The sequence below is a fragment of the Lissotriton helveticus genome, chromosome 9 (assembly GCF_964261635.1).
Source record: "Lissotriton helveticus chromosome 9, aLisHel1.1, whole genome shotgun sequence".
NCBI lineage: Eukaryota > Metazoa > Chordata > Amphibia > Caudata > Salamandridae > Lissotriton > Lissotriton helveticus.
The window spans coordinates 1000379576-1000399560 of record NC_136070.1 but is presented as its reverse complement, the minus strand read 5'-3'; the positions used below and the strand labels follow the sequence as shown (position 1 = coordinate 1000399560).

The 19985-nt window shown below is 46.3% G+C and overlaps 1 protein-coding gene across 2 annotated transcripts in view; it reads left to right on the top strand.

Moving 5' to 3' along the window:
- Window positions 1-19985, top strand: part of FBXO27 (F-box protein 27) — a 282101-nt gene that overhangs the window by 50096 nt on the left and 212020 nt on the right. For both annotated transcript variants that reach the window (XM_078661312.1, XM_078661313.1), the window contains one exon: window positions 17059-17154. In XM_078661312.1, the coding sequence (XP_078517438.1) occupies window positions 17059-17154 (96 nt within the window). The remainder of the gene's footprint in view (window positions 1-17058; window positions 17155-19985) is intronic.

The window sequence follows — 19985 nt, the reverse complement described above, 5'->3', positions numbered from 1 at the left end:
GGACTCTTTACATATTGAAGGGGCCACATGGCAGGCTATATCCCATATCCACATTTGACTCATATAAATGTAGTGCAGACTCGCGCTTTATACAATATTCTTATCATCCTCTATAGATATCTTGCGCAATATATTTTTCATGCTTTAAAAGCTAGTCCAGCTACAATTGACCTGCAAGCGCAGGCCCAGCATCATGTAGGGCCTGTCATTAGTCCTGTCATTTTTCTTTCCGTTATGGGCAAGCGGCCCACAAATAGTGAAGAAATATCATTTTGTATAGCCCCAAAAAAGATCAACTTGAAGCTGTGTTTCCTCTTACAGGACCACAAGATGAGCACTGAATTCTGACCATGCGCTTATCCACTGGACTGGTGCCCACTCTAGCTGACTGCAACACCTGGGGGACTTTTTTTCCCACTGTCTTCACTGTTTGTCATGGCACTCCCTGGATGGCCGTTCTACCGAACGTCCTCAAACAGAAAAAGAATGAACATTTTTCGTTAATAATTCCCAAATAGAGGGCAGGTCCTGTCCTCTATTTGGGAATTAAACTTGTGAATAATGTTCCCATTGCCTCCGAAATGATTCCTTCTAATGTTAATGGTGAATCAGCCTCCTTGGCTATACGCCACTGATTTGCCGCAATAGCCTAGCGCGATTGTGAGTTGCTTTCATTATTGCTAATGTATACACGTCTTTAGGATGTAACAGTTTGGTAACCAGACCTTCAGGACTGCAATTTTTTTTTTCTTCATACACACGGGGTGGTCTTGTCAGAACTAGTCTTGCCAAGTGGCGGGAATGAAGACTTGAGGGACGCCCTGAAGAAGTCGCTGGCAAAATTAGGCATGTTAACAAAACACTTGTTGGCTACATCTGGCTACATTTGTGCATACAACTTTGTGTGAAGGCTACTTCTAAGAACATACTTGTATGTGGAGAACTGCTTGGAACTAAATAAAGAAAAGGAAAAAGAAATAAACTACGACAGTGTGCTGCAGATAAATGATTTTACTGGACATTTGAATTGGGGGTGCTCATGAAATTGTATATACTGTCTTATAACATGACCAGGATTTTTATAGTATATGGTTTATTAGCCATGCATAAAGAATATTTTATATGCATTTGTTTTCAAATTGTGGCACAAATACTCCATTTTAGGACACAACAGTTTGAAAAATATCTTAAACTTTCTTTGTGTCTTTTGTTTTATTATATTGTGGACGTGTATGAATGAGAGAGTTAAAGGGTGTGTCCTGTTGTTGCGATCCCTGAGAGGGTCGAGGGTGTTTTGTCCTGGGGTGTCAATTCACTTGTTTTTCTGGTAAGGTTAGGAGGGCAAGTGAGGCACTGTAGCTAGTCGGTCTAGGGCATTATAGAAACTGAGATAGTATGGAGACTCTTTGCCTTCATGCCAATGTTCTGTGGTTCCAAGCAAAGTTCTGTGGATCCAAGCATAGTTCTATTCCTGTGCAGGATACCTGCAATGATTCTTTGTAATGTTAAGGGTGAGGCAGCGTTTGTGGCTATACGCCAGCAACTTGCCACAGTGGCAGTAGCCGAACACGAGTTGCCTGTCATTATTGGAAATGTATAGATGACTTTAGGATGTAACAGTTTGGGAACCAGAACTTCAGTACTGCCACTTAGCAAGCCTAGTTCTGACAAGGATGTCAGCCCAGCCCGTGAGTTTGGTAAAAAACAATTGGTATAAATGTAAAAAACAGCAACAACAGAAAGATAAACAACGTGGACGTTTCCCACCCTGGAGTACTCTGCAAGATAATGCGATTTTCATGATCGCACTAAGATAAAAACTTCAGACAGGTATCAGTCATTTAATACATCCTCTCCTCGTTCCTTGCAGTATTCATATGACCAACAGTATTGCAGAGATGGATAATCTGACTGCAGACCAGAAGAGTACATGACTGTGAAAAGTGATACTCCATGTTCCTCCAACGTGAAGATAAAGGAGGAAAGACCTCCATATTAAACCCCTTTCCAGAAAAATAAAGTTGCTGCTTTAACTGCGAAATATACCTCACTGTGAGAACCCTCATCCTGAACAGGAGTTGGGTGATGACTCTCCTTGTCATCGCAGCAGAAGTAACCATAGTACGCTGGAATCTCCGCCAATTTCTCGTAGAGAAAACTGACACATTTATTATGGTTGAAACCACGGACACCAGTGTGGCCCCTTCAGACAGACTGTATCACTTAGATATTCAAATGAATGTGACTTTAAATGCATCATTAAGGCAATATTCTGGAACTATATTTTATGACATTCTCTTGGTAGAGGTCGATTGGCCCCCACCTTTTGTATTTCCATGCCCACAGGGTGAGGATGTCATTCTGCCTTCTTTCTCACACCTCGTCCCTTACAAAGTAAGGGAAGCTTATGCATCTGAATGTGCCGTTGCTTTGGCACTTGCTCTTTTTTCGTAATCCTACTGGTTGGGATAAGGATTCCTATATGATACACACTCCATGTACAACAACAATATCCTATTAATAGGGATGCAAAAGCACCCATTAAACAAATTCTTTCCCAACTGGAGTACTAGGGAGTAATTGAACCCTGTGTTTCTCCAATGAATAATCCCCTTTTCCGGTTTTGACGTTAGATCATTGATGTGGCATTGCCTTAGATTATAGACAATGAAATACCCATACACACACATTTGGGTTGCAAAATACCCACAGAACTGCACTCATTAATAATGTAGTCCACAAAAAATGTAAAAACACTTTGGATATATCCAATGGTTTTTTCAGCTCCTGAGAGCTAGGACTGGTCTTCATTTATTGCCTTAGGCTTTTAAATGCATTACACTTGACTTCCTATGGGCTACAAGAACAACTCAGGAGTGTTTGCGGCCCGTATTGTTTTGATTCTTCATAAAGTTGACCCTGATGCTCTGTCAGGCGTAGATGATAGCTACCTGACGGACGATGAATTAAACCCTCATCTGCGAGAATGGATTGCATAATATTTCAATTTGTCGAACTTGGCTACAAGTTTAACTTAAAAAAATTGAATATAGCTTTTTTGAGTGTCTTTTTTTAGGGGATATGAACTTACTAATGAGGAAAGAGCCTTGCCCCTCCCTTTTTGGAGAAATGTGCACAATTGCAGTCTTCAGACCCTGCTGGGATTTTTTTTATTTTGGCTGCAAATACATTCCTGATTATGCACAACGTATTAAGTCACTTTATGCCTTAATGCACCCATATTTCTTCATAATCTGACTTACTTGAAACACGCCACTTACATACGCGTGTGAATACCACAAATTTAGTCATCCTCGTTTTGCTGGGTGCAATTAGATTTGCGTATATCACCTTTAACAAAGGTGACAAGGTACCGATAGCATATAAATCACATTTATATTCCATTTCCGAAATGCGTTTTGCTTCTACTGACTGCTGTACAAATGGGCATCCTTAAAGAACAGACACTAACTAGCTCAAGGAAAACTCATTATTGTTGTCTCTTCTGTATCTGCCTTAGAGGCCAAAGCCAGCGTTCCTAACGCAAAGGAGGCCCCAATCCTTGGTGGATACAATGCGCTACGTCCTTAACAGCCGTAGATGTAGACTTCGTCTTTGACCCTTCCTTGCAATTGCAAGAATTTTTGCAATAGGAGTATGCTTATCCTTTACTTTTTCTCAGTTTAGCCTCTGATCAATATAAATATATTATTTATACTGATGGTTCAGCACAACATGCTTTAGGTTCTAAGCGGCAGTATGTTGGATGTGAGTTTTCACCCCCAAGAAACTCGCACAGAGTCTCTAGAAGACTGCACTGCACTGCACAGTAGGCTGAACAGAAAGCTTTGCTTCTTGCACTTGAAAATATGCATTCTAAATTCCCCATACTTATTGTTTGTGATTCATATTATTGGGTACAATCTTTCAATGATAAGCTACATTTTTGTCAAGAAAACGTGATTCGCTATACCAAGTGCAGCACAGTTCATTAAAGGATAAATGGCTTTGGGTTAAAGGTCAAAACTTAGGGATAGGTTGTCACAAACTGATGTTATACACACATTGAGGTATCACCGTGTGGGTTCACACGCTAGAGGGAGTTCTGGGGTTGATGAAGCAAGACCCCTGACCTCCTGGCCAGAGACCTGCTCTCCCACCGCAGCTCCGCTGTCAAGTGCTTTCTTCTCTGGTAGGTGTTGAGGCCTCCTCCACCCGCAGGCTCCTGCCTGCGCCTCATCCTTGGTGGTCCAGTGGGAGAGCCTTGCTCTTCTGCTGGTCGCTGCTGTCTGTATCTGTCTCTGTGCCCCCTTAGGCTTTCTGTCTCTCGTGTGCCCGTGTTCCTCATTCTGCCTTTTTAGGTCTCGTGGCGTAACAGCGCGTCAGCGCTGTGTCCGCCAGGAGATCTTTTGTTGCTGACTGTGCTTCCCAGGAGACAGCACCTGGCTGCGCGCATCTCGCAAAAGGCGATCGGCGCAGGCCACGCGAACGCGCTCGCCGTGGCGGTCTCCTGGGAAGCGCAAACATACACAGGCACACCTCCCCCTGCACGCATGCGCACACACATACACAAGCACACATACACACACGGAGAGACATCCCCCCCACCCCTCTGCCGTCGCACACACAGACACACGCACACATACAGGCATCCCCCCCCTTCCCCGCTCACCGGCACTCCGGACTTGTGCAGCCTCCTACCGCGGGGCTCTCCCTCGGGCATGGGAGCCCCGCGTCACCACTGCTCCTCCAGGCACTCCGTGGGCGCGGGCTTCACAAATTGGAAGTCCCGCCCCACGATACGTTTCGTTTTGCGTGCGTACGTCTTCTGAGGTTGTGGGGCCAGGAAAGCGGTCTATGGTGCCCTGCTTGGCCGAGTGCTCTTCCCGTGGCTGTGCGCGCGGCAGCGCGCACAGATTCTTTACACTTTGCCACCAGTTGCCACGCCCCAGCATAAGCACCGCAGCTCCCCACGAGTCATTGTAAATGTTGTCAGCCCAGCCCAGCCCGGCCTGACCCGATCCGACCGAGGACGACGTTAAGGACAGAGCTGGGCAGCCCCTGCAGGCATCGATCAACTGGCAGTGCAGTGCAGCTAGTGTGTGTCCCTGCCGGTCGGCCCACCACAAGTAACAGTAAGTGGATTCCTCACAGTTTTTATAACAAAAGATGTATTTACATAAGTGTATGTGTGCATTCTCAGGCTCTCCGCAGCACTTCATGATTATCTGCAGCAACGCCGCTCACCACGTTACCTGCACATCTCCAAACTTCATACACCTCACTCACCCCACACTTATCTGGTAAGACAACCTACGTCTAACAAGCGCGGCGTGACCTTATCAGGAGTTGGAAGCCCTATGTGCATACCAGAAAGCATTACAATAAACACACAATCAGTCATGTATGCGCACACACAGGCACAAACATACACGCACACACCGTAATGAAAACCCAAACACAAACATGCTTTCACACATGTGCATGCATGATGCACACATACACACTCACGGTCACAGGCACATAAGCACACATACACACAGGCACTCACTAATGCACTTACTCTGCGGTATTATCAAATTTGCAGGGACCATCAGCAAGACAGGGGCCCCTTTGATTGACTGCACAAAAGGGGTTTCCAGGGACTTCGCAGCCACTAGGGAACTGCCTTTACACATCTATGCCGGAGAGGCCTAACTGCGCCAGGTTCGCCGGAAAGCAGGATGGCAGAGAAACAAAGCACGAATGCCAGAAACCAGGAGGGGGTGGGGGGGGGGGGACATGTTATTAAAGGGGTCTACAGAGTGCACACAGGCCGTAGCATCTTAGTCCACCTCAAACTGTGGTTTAGTGCAAAATGCTGGACTGCACCGTTCGAAAGAGGGTGTGTGTTAAAAAAACCGTCGAGTGTACAAAACAAACACAGTTCTCTTTATCGTTTTATAATAATAATTCCTATTTGTAAAGCGTGAGAATATCAGCCCTTAATGTTTCAAGGTGCTGTGGGTCACCGGGGAGATTAAGTCACATGATGCTGAGCTGCCACAGTGGATCGTCCTGTGAATCTTGCGCTCCTTCTTTCGGTCAATAACCAATAGTCGGTGTTCTAGAATGCAAGTGTGATGACGTCAGGTTTTGCGTTGTTTTCTGATGTCATCTACTGCATGACCTCTGGTTTTTAGCATATGTTCAGCTACTTCCGCTAGTTTGTGGGGGCTGGCAGCAGTGGCACAAATTAAGCACTGGTAAGATTAGAAGTTAAGAAGTGATTGTAAACTAACTAACTTTAGTAAAGTTTTGTTCTTGCAATGGTTTTTTAAATCACGCAATAATATCTTCTTCTTCTTACTAGTAGCTAAGCGAAGCCAGCTAACTAGGGATGCCATTGATTATTCCAATAATATGCCATCACCGACAGTACCAAAACCAACGCTGTTTTTTTGGGTACCGTGATGGAGGCAGTGCATACCTGCCTATCACCATAGAACGATTCAGAAAAGGGGGTGGTGATGAACAGAGTGTCTGAATTAAGCAGACCACTCTTACCCAGTCCAAAGATCAGGGCTTGATCCATCACCGTTATTTAGCTCACTGCCCCATCCCATCTCAGAACCTGGCTATATGCAAATTAGTCTGTCCCTGGCCCAGTGCATCATGGACACAGGGCAGACCAAACTACCAAGCCAATTCTTCACCAGAAAGGAGACAAGCTACCGGGGACCGGTTTCTGGCATTTCAGCCTCGTCGGCCCGGCTTGCTTGAATCCTGATGGAGCAGTGAGCAAGGGACTCATGTCTGAGTATACCCTGCCACACCTATAGTGGCCAAAAACGATTCAGAAAAGGGGGTGGTGATGAACAGAGTGTCTGAATTAAGCAGACCACTCTTACCCAGTCCAAAGATCAGGGCTTGATCCATCACCGTTATTTAGCTCACTGCCCCATCCCAGCTCAGAACCTGGCTATATGCAAATTAGTCTGTCCCTGGCCCAGTGCATCATGGGAACAGGGCAGACCAAACTACCAAGCCAATTCTTCACCAGAAAGGAGACAAGCTACCGGGGACCGGTTTCTGGCATTTCAGCCTCGTCGGCCCGGCTTGCTTGAATCCTGATGGAGCAGTGAGCAAGGGACTCATGTCTGAGTATACCCTGCCACACCTATAGTGGCCAAAAACGATTCAGAATCATTTTGTCCACCATAAGCGTGGAAGGGTATACTCAGATGTGAGTCCCTTGCTCATTGCACCATCAGGATTCAAGCAAGCCGGGCCGACGACGCCTGAAATGGCAGAAACCGGTCCCCGGGAGCTTGTTTCCTTCCCAGTACAAGAATTGGCTTGGTAGTTTGGTTTGCCCTGTTCCCATCATGCACTGGGACAGGAACAGACTAATTTGCATATAGCCAAGTTCTGAGCTGGGATGGTGCAGTGAGCTAAAAAACGGTGATGGATCAAGCCCTGATCTTTGGACTGGGTAAGAGTGGTCTGCTTAATTCAGGCACTCTGTTCATCACCACCCCCTTTTTCTGAATCATTTTGTCCACCATAAGCGTGGAAGGGTATACTCAGATGTGAGTCCCTTGCTCATTGCACCATCAGGATTCAAGCAAGCCGGGCTGACGACGCCTGAAATGGCAGAAACCGGTCCCCGGGAGCTTGTTTCCTTCCCAGTACAAGAATTGGCTTGGTAGTTTGGTTTGCCCTGTTCCCATCATGCACTGGGACAGGAGCAGACTAATTTGCATATAGCCAAGTTCTGAGCTGGGATGGTGCAGTGAGCTAAAAAACGGTGATGGATCAAGCCCTGATCTTTGGACTGGGTAAGAGTGGTCTGCTTAATTCAGGCACTCTGTTCATCACCACCCCCTTTTCTGAATCATTTTGTCCACCATAAGCGTGGAAGGGTATACTCAGATGTGAGTCCCTTGCTCATTGCACCATCAGGATTCAAGCAAGCCGGGCCGACGACGCCTGAAATGGCAGAAACCGGTCCCCGGAAGCTTGTTTCCTGCCCAGTACAAGAATTGGCTTGGTAGTTTGGTTTGCCCTGTTCCCATCATGCACTGGGACAGGAACAGACTAATTTGCATATAGCCAAGTTCTGAGCTGGGATGGTGCAGTGAACTAAAAAACGGTGATGGATCAAGCCCTGATCTTTGGACTGGGTAAGAGTAGTCTGCTTAATTCAGGCACTCTGTTCATCACCACCCCCTTTTCTGAATCATTTTGTCCACCATAAGCGTGGAAGGGTTTACTCAGATGTGAGTCCCTTGCTCATTGCACCATCAGGATTCAAGCAAGCCGGGCCGACGACGCCTGAAATGGCAGAAACCGGTCCCCGGAAGCTTGTTTCCTTCCCAGTACAAGAATTGGCTTGGTAGTTTGGTTTGCCCTGTTCCCATCATGCACTGGGACAGGAACAGACTAATTTGCATATAGCCAAGTTCTGAGCTGGGATGGTGCAGTGAGCTAAAAAATGGTGATGGATCAAGCCCTGATCTTTGGACTGGGTAAGAGTGGTCTGCTTAATTCAGGCACTCTGTTCATCACCACCCCCTTTTCTGTATCACCATAGAACATCGTAATTTCCAAATTCCATTGGATACTTGTGGTTGAGGACGGACTGATGGGTGAGCTAGAGTGGGGGAGGCAGGCTGAGAAAGTTCAAGATAAACTTTACGCGATGTTGTGGAGAAAATTAAAAGTGCATAGCATACTTTTTAATCAGCTCGCACTTGAACTGAAACTAGCTGAAGTTGGCATTAGTCACTGTGGAACCTCGGTGTGCACGTGCTTTGAAGCCCTGTACTGCCACTGTATAAACGCTGCCACCAACTTTATTGCTGTGCTGCGTGAACCTGGCAGGGGCAGCATTACTGGGAATAGCTGGAAAGCATGCAAGGCAAGCCAAATTGAACTGTACACATCGCCACCAACCTGCCTGGCCTGCACAGATTAGATCACAAACGGATGAGCATGATGGTGACCTGCTGTGACCAGCCATCATCATATCAGCCTGACCCTCCTCACACAGCAGAAAGGTGGAGGTGGATGGGCACTTGGATGGTGGGTGGCGGTTGGGTTTGTGTGTGTATATTTGTGCTTGCTGATTGTATGAGACGAGGTGGGTATGTGTGTATCTTACATGTTAGAAAACAGCAAATGAAGTGAGGGGTGCAATAAACATAACTTCAAAAACTGTGTGCTGATAACCAGTGCATTCAACTTCAAACACTGTGTGCTGATAACCAGTGCATTCACATCTGACTGCTGCACTATTTGGTACCCATGATCCTACACCCTGTATATGTGTGCAAATACGATCTTGTGACTGAAGGAAAAGTGTAACATATTCAAACTCACAAAAAGCCCGCTTTACCTCAAGCTACAAGGTGTGAGTGGGCGTCCCTTTGTGAAATGCCCTTCAACACTCATAGGCTGTCCTGCATCGATTTAATCTGCAGGCACCCCACTTACTGATAATTGTGGAAATTAAAATGGGTGTGTGATGGTGTTGAATGGTGTCTGCAGGTAACACGCGCATTCTTGTGCTTATCTTTCCACCTGTTCACCAATACAGATGAACAATCACTCGAGCAAACATTTAAGTGTATTTCGCACTGGGCTACAAATCAGAGTGGGAGATAGCAGAAACCCAGGGAAGACAAAGGATGGCTGGAAGCACATGGACGAGGAAGGGCATGGTAGCTGATCAGAGAGACAATGCTATCTGAATCATGCATTCATTTATAAAGGCAATTTAAGAAAGTGAAGGCAATATCCAGCACCATTTATACTTGCATCGCAATAAGGGGTGTGGTTATGAATTATGCAGCAAGTGTAGTGGGCCCCAGTGTCAGAGGCGGATCATGACTGAGACTCTGCCCAACAATGCCTGCTTTCTCTGCCTTCCACAATCTAGTCCCTCTCTCTCCACAAGGGCTTGACCTCACTCTCTCCAATCCCTTCATGCCTGGACATTCTTTTCTCAGCAAGCATTGCTCTCCCTCTTCCCCCCAAACCTCTTGCCTACAAACCTTCTGCTCTCAGCACATTTCCTGCTTTTGCCCTGTCTCCCCTCAGCAGTGCCTGCTCGACCACTCTCCCTACCCCTTCCAGCTTTGTTCTCAGCATTGCCTTCGTGTACACCCTTCCTCTCCTTGGTCCCTCTCTTCTCAGCACTGCCTTCTTTCTATCTTGTTCCTTCTCCTGATCGCTCTGAAGTTTTGCTCTACTTAGTAAAAGAGGGTGTTCCACTAACCCTGGTGAGTGGCCACAGTCAAATCTTGGTGCAGTGTATGTACAAGACGAAAGTTGTATGGCTGTTGTGAGAAATTAGGTTGTTGATTGAAGGGGAGGGTGTGAGTCTTTCTGAAGCAACAGTCACAATCCCTGTCAGGGTGCACCTCAGAAGTAACTAAATTAATCTGGGCTTATGCCTCTGATAGCTTGGCACAAAAACAGTCAGGATTAGCATCGAGGCAATGTATTAAGTATTTATTCAGCATTCACAAACAGTATTACAGTGAAAACACAACATAAGAATAACCCCACACCAACTTAGAACAATATAGTAAAATGTAATACATTATTTGACATCAAAAGGACAAAAATGTAATTGTTAGAACTGGAGATGTGCAATTTTAAAGATTTATTGTGGGTATTGCACCTAAAAGCACAAAGCCCTACTTGTGGTCATCTGGTCATGCTAGACTGGGGGAAAGTCACAAGTTCAGGCTGACCGCTAAAATACAGGGACCAGGATATACCCCAGTATTCTTCTTTCCCCAAGTCCGCACATAAAGCACAGGAATATTTCATGTATTCCCTTTCAGTGGATTAGTGAATTTAGCAAATTTACGCCAAAATTGTGCTTTAAATGCACTTTCAGATTTAATTTTTATTCAAAACGTACCTGGGGCGCTGGAGGGGAGGAACTTCCAATCAAAACCATGTTGGAGGTAGGCTGCTGGCTGAAATTCAACTCCGGTATTACATCTGGCTTTCAGCAGTGCCAGTTGTAGAATTTGTACGGAGCATATACAGATGTGGGTGGAGCCAGTGGTGGAAGTAGGTGGAGCCAGGGGAAGTGGGTGTGGCCTAATAAAAAAATTGGCGCACCTGCACTTAATATTTTACAAATTAAGCACTGCAGGAAAGGTTTTGTCATTGGCAAGATGATCTGGCATATAACAGCGGTAATATTTCAATTTGGAATCATTTTTTGATTGTGAATTAGTAGAATTAGCAACATGAACAGAGTCGCGTTGTTTCCGTGTGGACTTAGAAGGTTTTTTAGAAACTGTATTTACTTTTTCTTCTAATGTACCATATATATATATTTTTTTTAATAACCTCAACGCAAGCAAGAGAATGTTCAATTCTTTTTGCAATTGCCAAAACATCGTCAAGTTTGGGATCGTCTTTCTGCCAAAGTTCATCAATACAGAGTGTGTAAAAAAATTAATGCAACACATTGTCATATACAATGCCAATAACTCAAACTTGAATGCTGCGAGACCTATTGCATTGCAAATGCTTGTTCTGCCTTCTGTCTCTGTTTTCTGCCTTCTGCCTCTGTTTTCTGCCTTCTGTCTCCGTTTCTGCACATTCTCTGTCTTTAATTCTATCTTTTTTGCTATTTTCTCCTCTGTTCGTGCCCGTAGCTGCTCCTGTGCCCTCCTGCCGTTGCTGGTTTCCCACCTCACGCCTCCCAGCTGCGCTTCCCGCCCCCTCCCCTACTTAATGGCGGGTGCGCCTCTGGCGCGCCAAAAGCAAGCCTGTCTGCACCTGTCAACGACCCGACTGCAGCCATCGCCAGGGTCTCTGGTTCTGCGGCCATCCTGCGCTACAACTCCGCCGACCTCCTCGCACTCAACCGTGGAAGAAACACGACTACCAGAGATCGATGCCGAACACCACCCACGGGCAGTTCTCCTGCTGACACTGCCGACAATCCTTCACCATCAACAGCCCCCCCATGACCATTGAACCCACAATGGACACCAGCACCACCGAAGCCCTGACGTGCATACTCCTCAACGTGCGCTCCCTTCACAGACACGCCACGGAGATCTGGGATCTGCTCGACGCCATCTCGCCAGACGTCGCCTTCTTCATGGAAACATGGACCAACGCTGCCACCGACATCGCCACCGCCATCCCCGACTGATACAAGATCCAAAGAAAGGACCGCCCAGGAGGAGGACTCGCCATCGCACACAAGAGCTCCACCTCCAGCATGAACAACTCCTCCTCCCAACACAGAGCACCTCCACTTCCAGATCCAACCCAGCCCCAGAACCACGGTGCGCTGGACCCTCTTCTACAGTGCTTCCCAGACCTCGCGCCTCTTCTGCCACCACCCTCGCCGACCTAGTCACTTCCCACGCCATCGCCTCCACGGACTACACCCTCATCGGAGACCTGAACTTCCACCTCGACAACCCCAGCTACCCTGACTCCACCACCCTCCTCGACCACCCCGCCAACCTCTGACTGAAGCAGCTTGTCACCACCCCCACCCACAAAGCCGGACACTCCCTCGACCCCATTTTCGCAGGAAGGACAACCATCCAACTCAGCCACACCACGCAGCCCCCATGGACCAACCACCACTGCGTACACTTCACCTTCAACACCACCACCTCACCCAAACCCGCCCTGCACCTGCCCAGGAGGAACTGGAGCAATATCACAGAGGAACTCCTCAATGCCACCCTCCTCCACGACCCTCCTCTGCACGACCGACGCCAACTCCGTAGCGAAAGAACTACACCGGTGGATCTCTAGCTGCGCTGACCAGCTCGCACCGCTTCGCCACCCCGTCAATAAAAGCCCCCTGAAGGCAGCCTGGTTCAACACCGACCTTCAAGAAGCCAGGCGCACCTGCAGATGCCTCAAGAAACTCTGGCGGAACAAGAAAATCACTGAAGACCAGAACATCTATAGGAACGCCATGAATGAATACCACCAGCGCATAAGAGCAATCAAGAAGGCCTTCATCAAGAACAAAATCCACTCCAATGCAAGTAACGCAAAAGAATTCTACAACGTCATACAGAAGTTCACCAAACCCCCCAGCGAAGCCACGGACGTCCCTCCATCCCAGGACCTCTGCAACAAGAACAGCTCCTACTTCCACATGAAAATCAATGCCCTCTACGACAACTTCAGTAAACAGACTCCTAACACCAACACCCTCACCACCACCTACAACCGGCCGATCATCACCACCTGGAAGCCTGCCACTACTGAAGACACCACCAAGACCATGAAGAACACCCACTCAGGAGCTCCCACGGACCCCTGCCCATGGCACATCTACCCCAGAGCCGCCCCGCCATAGCTCCCGAACTAGGCCGTATCATCAACACTTCCCTCCGGCATCTTTCTCGACGAATGGAAGCAGGTAGAAGTCAAGCCCCTCCTCAAGAAACCCTCGGCAGACCCAACGGACCTGAAAAGTTACCAGCCCATCTCTCTCCTTCCCTTCGCAGCCAAAGTCACTGAGGGATTCATCAACGCACAGCTGACTATCTTTACCGAAGAGAACACCATCCTCGACTCCTCCCAGTCCGGATTTCGCAGCAACCACAGCACCAAGACCGCCCTACTCTCCACCACTGATGACATCCGCATGCTACTCGACCAGGCCCTCATCCTACTAGACCTCTCCGCAGCCTTCGACACCGTCTCACACTGCATCCTTGCAGCCAGACCCCACGACGCTGGAATACGAGGAACCGCCCGTGACCGGATCCGCTCCTTTCTCTCCTGCAGAACTCAAAGCATCAGACCCCCCCTTTTCCTCTCTGAACCGACAGAGATCAACTGTGGAGTACCCCAAGGATCTTCGCTCAGCCCCACACTTCAACATCTACATGGCCCCCCTCATCGGCATCGTCTGACGGCATGGGCTCAGCATAGTATCCTAAGCCGACGACACTCAGCTCATCCCCTCTTTCACAAGGAACCCTGAAGACACCAGACTCCGCTTCCAAGAAGGAATGAAAGACGTCACAGCCTGGATGAGCGACAGCTGCCTGAAGCTGAACTCCGAGAAGGCCAAGGTTCTCTTCCTTGGACTCTTCCCCCACGGCGGTGGACAGCTCCTGGTGGCCCCCTGCTCTCGGAAACCCACCCCCGCCCGGAACCTTAGCATCATTCTCGACTCCTCCCTCACCATAACCCACCAGATCAATGCAGTCGCCTCGACCTGCTTCAACTCCCTCCTCATCCTCCGAAAGACCTTCATGTGGATTCCCAAAAAATGCAGAAAGACCGTCACCCACGCACTCGTAACAAGCAGACTGGACTACGGCAATGTCCTCTATGCCGGAATCAACAAAACATTGCTACACAAGCTCCAAACCATCCAGAACACTGCTGCCAGACACATCCTCGGAACCCCGCGACACGAACACATGACCCCACACCTGCGAGACCTCCACTGGCTCCCCATCGAGAAGAGAGTAACCTTTAAGCTACTCACCCACACCTATAAATCCCTCCACAACATCATACCCAAATGCCTCAACGAAAGTCTCCTTCCATGTACACGAGTAACCTCCCCTCCACCGACCTCCCCCTAGCAGAAACCCTTGCATATTCAGAACCAGAGCAGGCGGAAGAGCCTTCTCCTACGTCGCAGCAAAGACCTGGAACAAGCGCCCAGTCAACATCAGACGCTCCCCCACTCTGAGCACCTTCAGAAAGCATCTCAAACCTGGCTCTTCGACTAACTCAGAGCTGCACCCACCCCTCCATGGGTGTATAAGTGCACTATTCTTCACCATATAGGCGAGAGGGCAGTTCTGATGTGGAAAGAATGAACCATGACATAAAGAAGTCCTTAACAACAAGGTTATTAGGTACAGGGCGTGGCTGATTGAACAATATCTGTGGGGTTCAACGAGCATTAAATTACGTCTCCAAAAGATCTCTGGGTGTGTGGCCCCCGTATGAATTGCTTTTTGGCATCAAGATGTATGTTCCAGACCTTGACAATCCCGATGTTGAGGTGGCAGCCGCTTCCTTTGACTTAGATGATCATTTTGCTGTCTTACAGGACCTACAAAAGTTCTGTGACTCTCAATCTCACGAACATTTACCTACATCTCTCTCTACGTGTAATGACAATCCACTTCTAGTTTTCAGGTAGCTTCCAAAAGTTGGAAAACTGGTTCGAGAAAAGGTGGTGCTCAAAAAGGAATTCTACCCTATGTACCGTGCTCTTCCAGTCCTTGGCATCCAAGGTACCAGCAGTGTCATTTTGCCAAAACCTCCAGGTAATAAAGACAAGCGCTTTGGCTCCATTGAACATGTCAAATTACACAATGTGGGCAATTTTTTATAGTATGACATGGAACAGTAGTTCTTTTACACAAGACTTTTCTTTACAACCTGTGAGCACCACTGATGCTGCTATTTCTCAGCTGGAGGGGAGACTGAGACCTCCACTGAATTTAATGGATACAATATCTGTTTCTACTATCACATCTACTACGCTGGATGTCGTTTATACAGAACCCCCATGGCGAATCCTTCTAAATTGGATTTTTCAAGCCCTACTGCTGAGTCACAGCCTCCTGTTTTCCAGCTGAGTACCTGTGGATACTATATTGATCAAGATGACTTTCTTCACACACTTCTTCCGTTTTGCACCAGCCCCCAGCATGTATTTGTGTTTTATTTCATGGTTAAAACACACTTTTCTGGTCCCTCCTTGGATTTATGTCTGGATCATACTCTGCTTGGTTTTCCTGTTCATGTGGATTGGATTTGTGACAGTTTTGTAGGGCAATACTTTGTTTTAGCAACACACCATGTCGCTTAGTGTGTATTTCTCTTGACGAGGATAGAAACCAAAAGGTTTGGGGTTCCTTTCTGTCTCTGCAATCTTATGCATTCATGATTGAGTATTGAAAACATACTATGCAAAACAATGTAACTTTCTCTTTTTTATCGGTGTTGTTTTCCTTCTTTCCCCATACTTGTTGAAGGATAATGGTAGGATCCACTATGGCTAGGGATCGGGTAGCCCACAATTGCAATGATGTATAGAGTTCGCTTTACCCATTACTAGGTCTATACATTCCACCCTCAACTTTTCCCAGTGGTTATCTAGTGGTTGGGGGCTAGCAGCCATTTACCATCCCCTTTTCACGAAACTGGAATGACCAAGTGCCCATTTCTGTCGTAACCAAACTCAACAGTCACCTGGATGGAAGCTCTGTCATAACAGTTCAGTCCTCAGTACAGCTGCAGGTCAGTGGGACATGGCAGAGCCGCCTAATGCTGTTACCAGAATCAGGCTTTAGAGCAGTCCCTTCACTGTCCTGAAGGAAAGTTAACTATTAACAAATAAGTACACAAGACATTGCACTTTCTGTATTTGGAAGTTGGCACTGTTTGGGTGGTTGGGGACTCTGGATAAAAGGCTGTAGGAGAGATGTGGGCAAGAGAATGTGAGGTGCTTACCAAGAGGGCCACCAATTAGAGGCGCAAAAGTGGCATTAAAATTATATGGCACACTGTTTTGGGGGGTGGGGAGGGTGAGTTTTCCTTGTGCTATTACAGACCCACCCTTGGGGACAACTGATTGCCTATGAAACACCCTGCTGGACTGCACACACCAACCCTTTTTCCTGAATGGAAGGGGAAGTCCTCCTAGGACATAAACTTGGGCAATTTGTTCAGTATAAAAATGTTATAGTTGCCATTCTATCAGGCATGGGTTTCCTTCTATCACTGCTGTCATGTGCTTGTACTAAATATTTGTGCGTCCTGTTAAATTGCATTAGTTTGGCCTATCTGTTATTTACTCTATTTAAAACAAAGATCTGGATTTACCAATTCTGAAACCCTTGTGCTTATGCGTGTAGAACGATATCATTAAAATCTCTGTTAACGGCACAACTTGATTGATGACATATATGTATTTCACTCTGGCTTGATTGCAAAGTAGCCGCACAGACCATTCACTACAAAGTGAAACTGTGAAAATGTGACAGCACTGAAAGACTCAATTGTTTTCTGATTGTTTTTTTTCTGCAGCTGGTGCACCAAGTGGCAGGTTGTTGACCTATGGGCGAAAGGATATTCACAGGAGTATCTAGATTCTGAGCAACCTGAAATTTGTGTCTCTGATTGGTGAGTAAATGTCTGCGCTCAGTAATTACATACATTACAAAAAGATCTGTTTGAAAAGGTTCACAGACCTTATCTAGTGACACAAAGGCCATAAGGCACACACGCTGCCCTTATCTTGTTTGGGCTTAGGAAAATTGAGGGAAACCTCTCATTAGGAATGTTTTGCAGCATCAATTCGTTTTACATGGTTTATCTTGGTGCATTATGGAGTAGTAGAATCTGTTATTGTCCTAAAGTTAGACCGGGCTGTTAAAAGCTACATGTGATCAGATTCTGTTGAAACAAAAACAACTGAACCCTGCTATGGTGCTTAATCTACTTCATCTTCAGAGCTTTATATACCAGCCACAGTTTGGCTTCTGAATTTTACGAGTGGTTTTGGTCATAGATATGTGGATCGTGATTCAGGTAGAGAAGTTCAGAACACTGATGACTTAGAGACGAGGATGTTATGTGGAGTGTTATTGTTTATCAATTTGAAGTGTTTTTGTGGTACATAAATTGGGGTTGAGTAGCTGGAGATGACCCTTTTTGGTTTTATCACGGAGGCCAAAAGCAGTTGATGGGCAATGGCAAACTCTTCACACGGAGCTGTGTTCTGGTCAGTCACAAAGTGCAGTCGAAGCAGCCACTAAGAGTTTTAAATCCAGGACACTCAAGTGCAAAAAATAGAAATGTTGGTCCGGAAGAACTACAGGAAAAGTTCAAACTTTCTGGTGGAGAGGACATTGGCTACAGAGTTCTCCCAGGACCAGTATGAACATGGGAGTTTAAAGAGATCCTTGAAAAAAAATGGCAAGGATATGGTTTGGAGAAAGGTCTGTATGCATACGACACTTAGCAGGTATTTTCAAAGCCAGAAGATTCAATGCCATTGTTTCTGAATGAAGAGCATTTATATTTTGAACTGGTCATGTATCAAGAAAGCAGTCTTATTTTTAGGTCGCTTCCTAGCGACCGCTTTAGTACCTATTGGCAACTGAGATTGCATTATGAAAATATTAATATTTGATCAGGAAGATGACCTTGTTACTCACTATATAACCTTTCTAGGTTCAAGGTAGCTGCTGTCTTCTATGAAATTCAAGTCCTCTAGAATTTGTGCCTGATAGAGTGGCACACTAAATACTAGAGCTGTATGTAGTACCTAGGATCCTCTGGGACATGTTAAGCACCTTTACAACGGAAGAGTGACTTGATAAGGCAAGACCCCCTAAAAAGCACAGAGACTTGGAGAAAGAACTCTGGAGACTGGAATAATGTAATGCTGGGTAGGTGTCCTCTTCTGGCACTTTCTTTGTATAATTTTTCTTAAGACTACTCCCACACTAAGAACCAACCCTGACTGATAAGGGACTGCACTATTGCCAACTTAACGCATGGTATGAAAAACATTCAGCCAGTTTGAATGTTTGCAGCAACATCACTCTGACATCTGTGACTATGCACAATAAAATTAAAAAATAATTGTTATCAGTAAAAGTCCATTATTAGTATAACAAATGAGGTAATTATTGCCTAAGTAGATTTATAAAAGAATACCTCTATGGCAATTTAAACAGCTGCTTATTTTCCATGTCCTACTGAATTAAATCTCACAAAGAGGGCAGTACCAGGCCACTGACAACAGGAATCTCAATGGCACAATGCCTGCAGCATTTCCAGAAGCTTGACTGGACACGGTTTCTGTCAGTCATTTACTAGCCACTTGAGTTAAGTAAGAGGTCAGCCGCTTTTCACGAAGTCTAGCTGCCACTTTGAGAGGGTGAGAGCGGTTTACTCCTCCTTTATTGTAGCAACCTTGGTCGACGCTGTCGAATTTCCTTTCCGACAGTGGCCTTTTATCATAAAATCAACAGCCTGCTTCCTGCCACCATCCGTATTAGAATTATATTCTTGCGCAAGGTTGATTATCATTACTCTACCTCATTGAAGATCTTAAGACCTTCAAAGTTGCTGCAGGTACCAATTTTTATCTTTCACGTACCTTTTGCAAGTGTCCTCCGTGCCTTATCGCCTACCCCAAGAGCTAGTCATTAAACAGTGGTGGTGCTCCTACAAGAAGTTGTCGATCTTAGATCCTCATGTGGTCTGTCTTTGGTGTTTGGGGCCCAAGCAGGATTCGAGTTCTTGCGAGAAGGATTTCCTTATGCACTCTGTTAGAAATGGGGATTTCCGGTTGGCTAAGGCTTGCGCCAAAGCCAGGCAGAAACCACCATTCTACATCAGGGCAAGGAAGTCACCCGCCAAGATAACCCCTGCTCACCCCCTTGGTAGCTTGGCACGAGCAGTCAGGCTTATCCCGGAGGCAGTGTGTAAAACATTTGCGCACGCACCCACCAGCAACAACATCCAAGGCCCCCCACAAAAGGAACTCCACACAAGGTTATATATAAAAATAGCCTTTGTATTATACCAAACACATCAGATAATAAACACACACTTTACAAGGTGCCATAGGCACGGGCAGAATTTACAGGGGATTATATACATGGGACAGGGCCACGTGGGCCACTGTCAGGAATAAGCACTTTTAGAATTGCCACTTGGTAGAATTAGCACTTAGAACATAGAACAATTGTAGCACCAAATAATCATGGTTGAACACAACCAGTAACCACAGGTAAATCACTGTACTTTACAACCATCTGCGCCATGAAATCCATCATACACAGTATCCCATCAGTCTAACTACATTAGACCCTCACCACCTAAGTAAAACCTTACACTAGGGGCGTTAATCACACAGGGAAGTATAATCTTCCTAACACAAACCTAAACAAGTAAAACCACCTCCTGTGCATAAATCATATCTAGAGGCATCAACACAG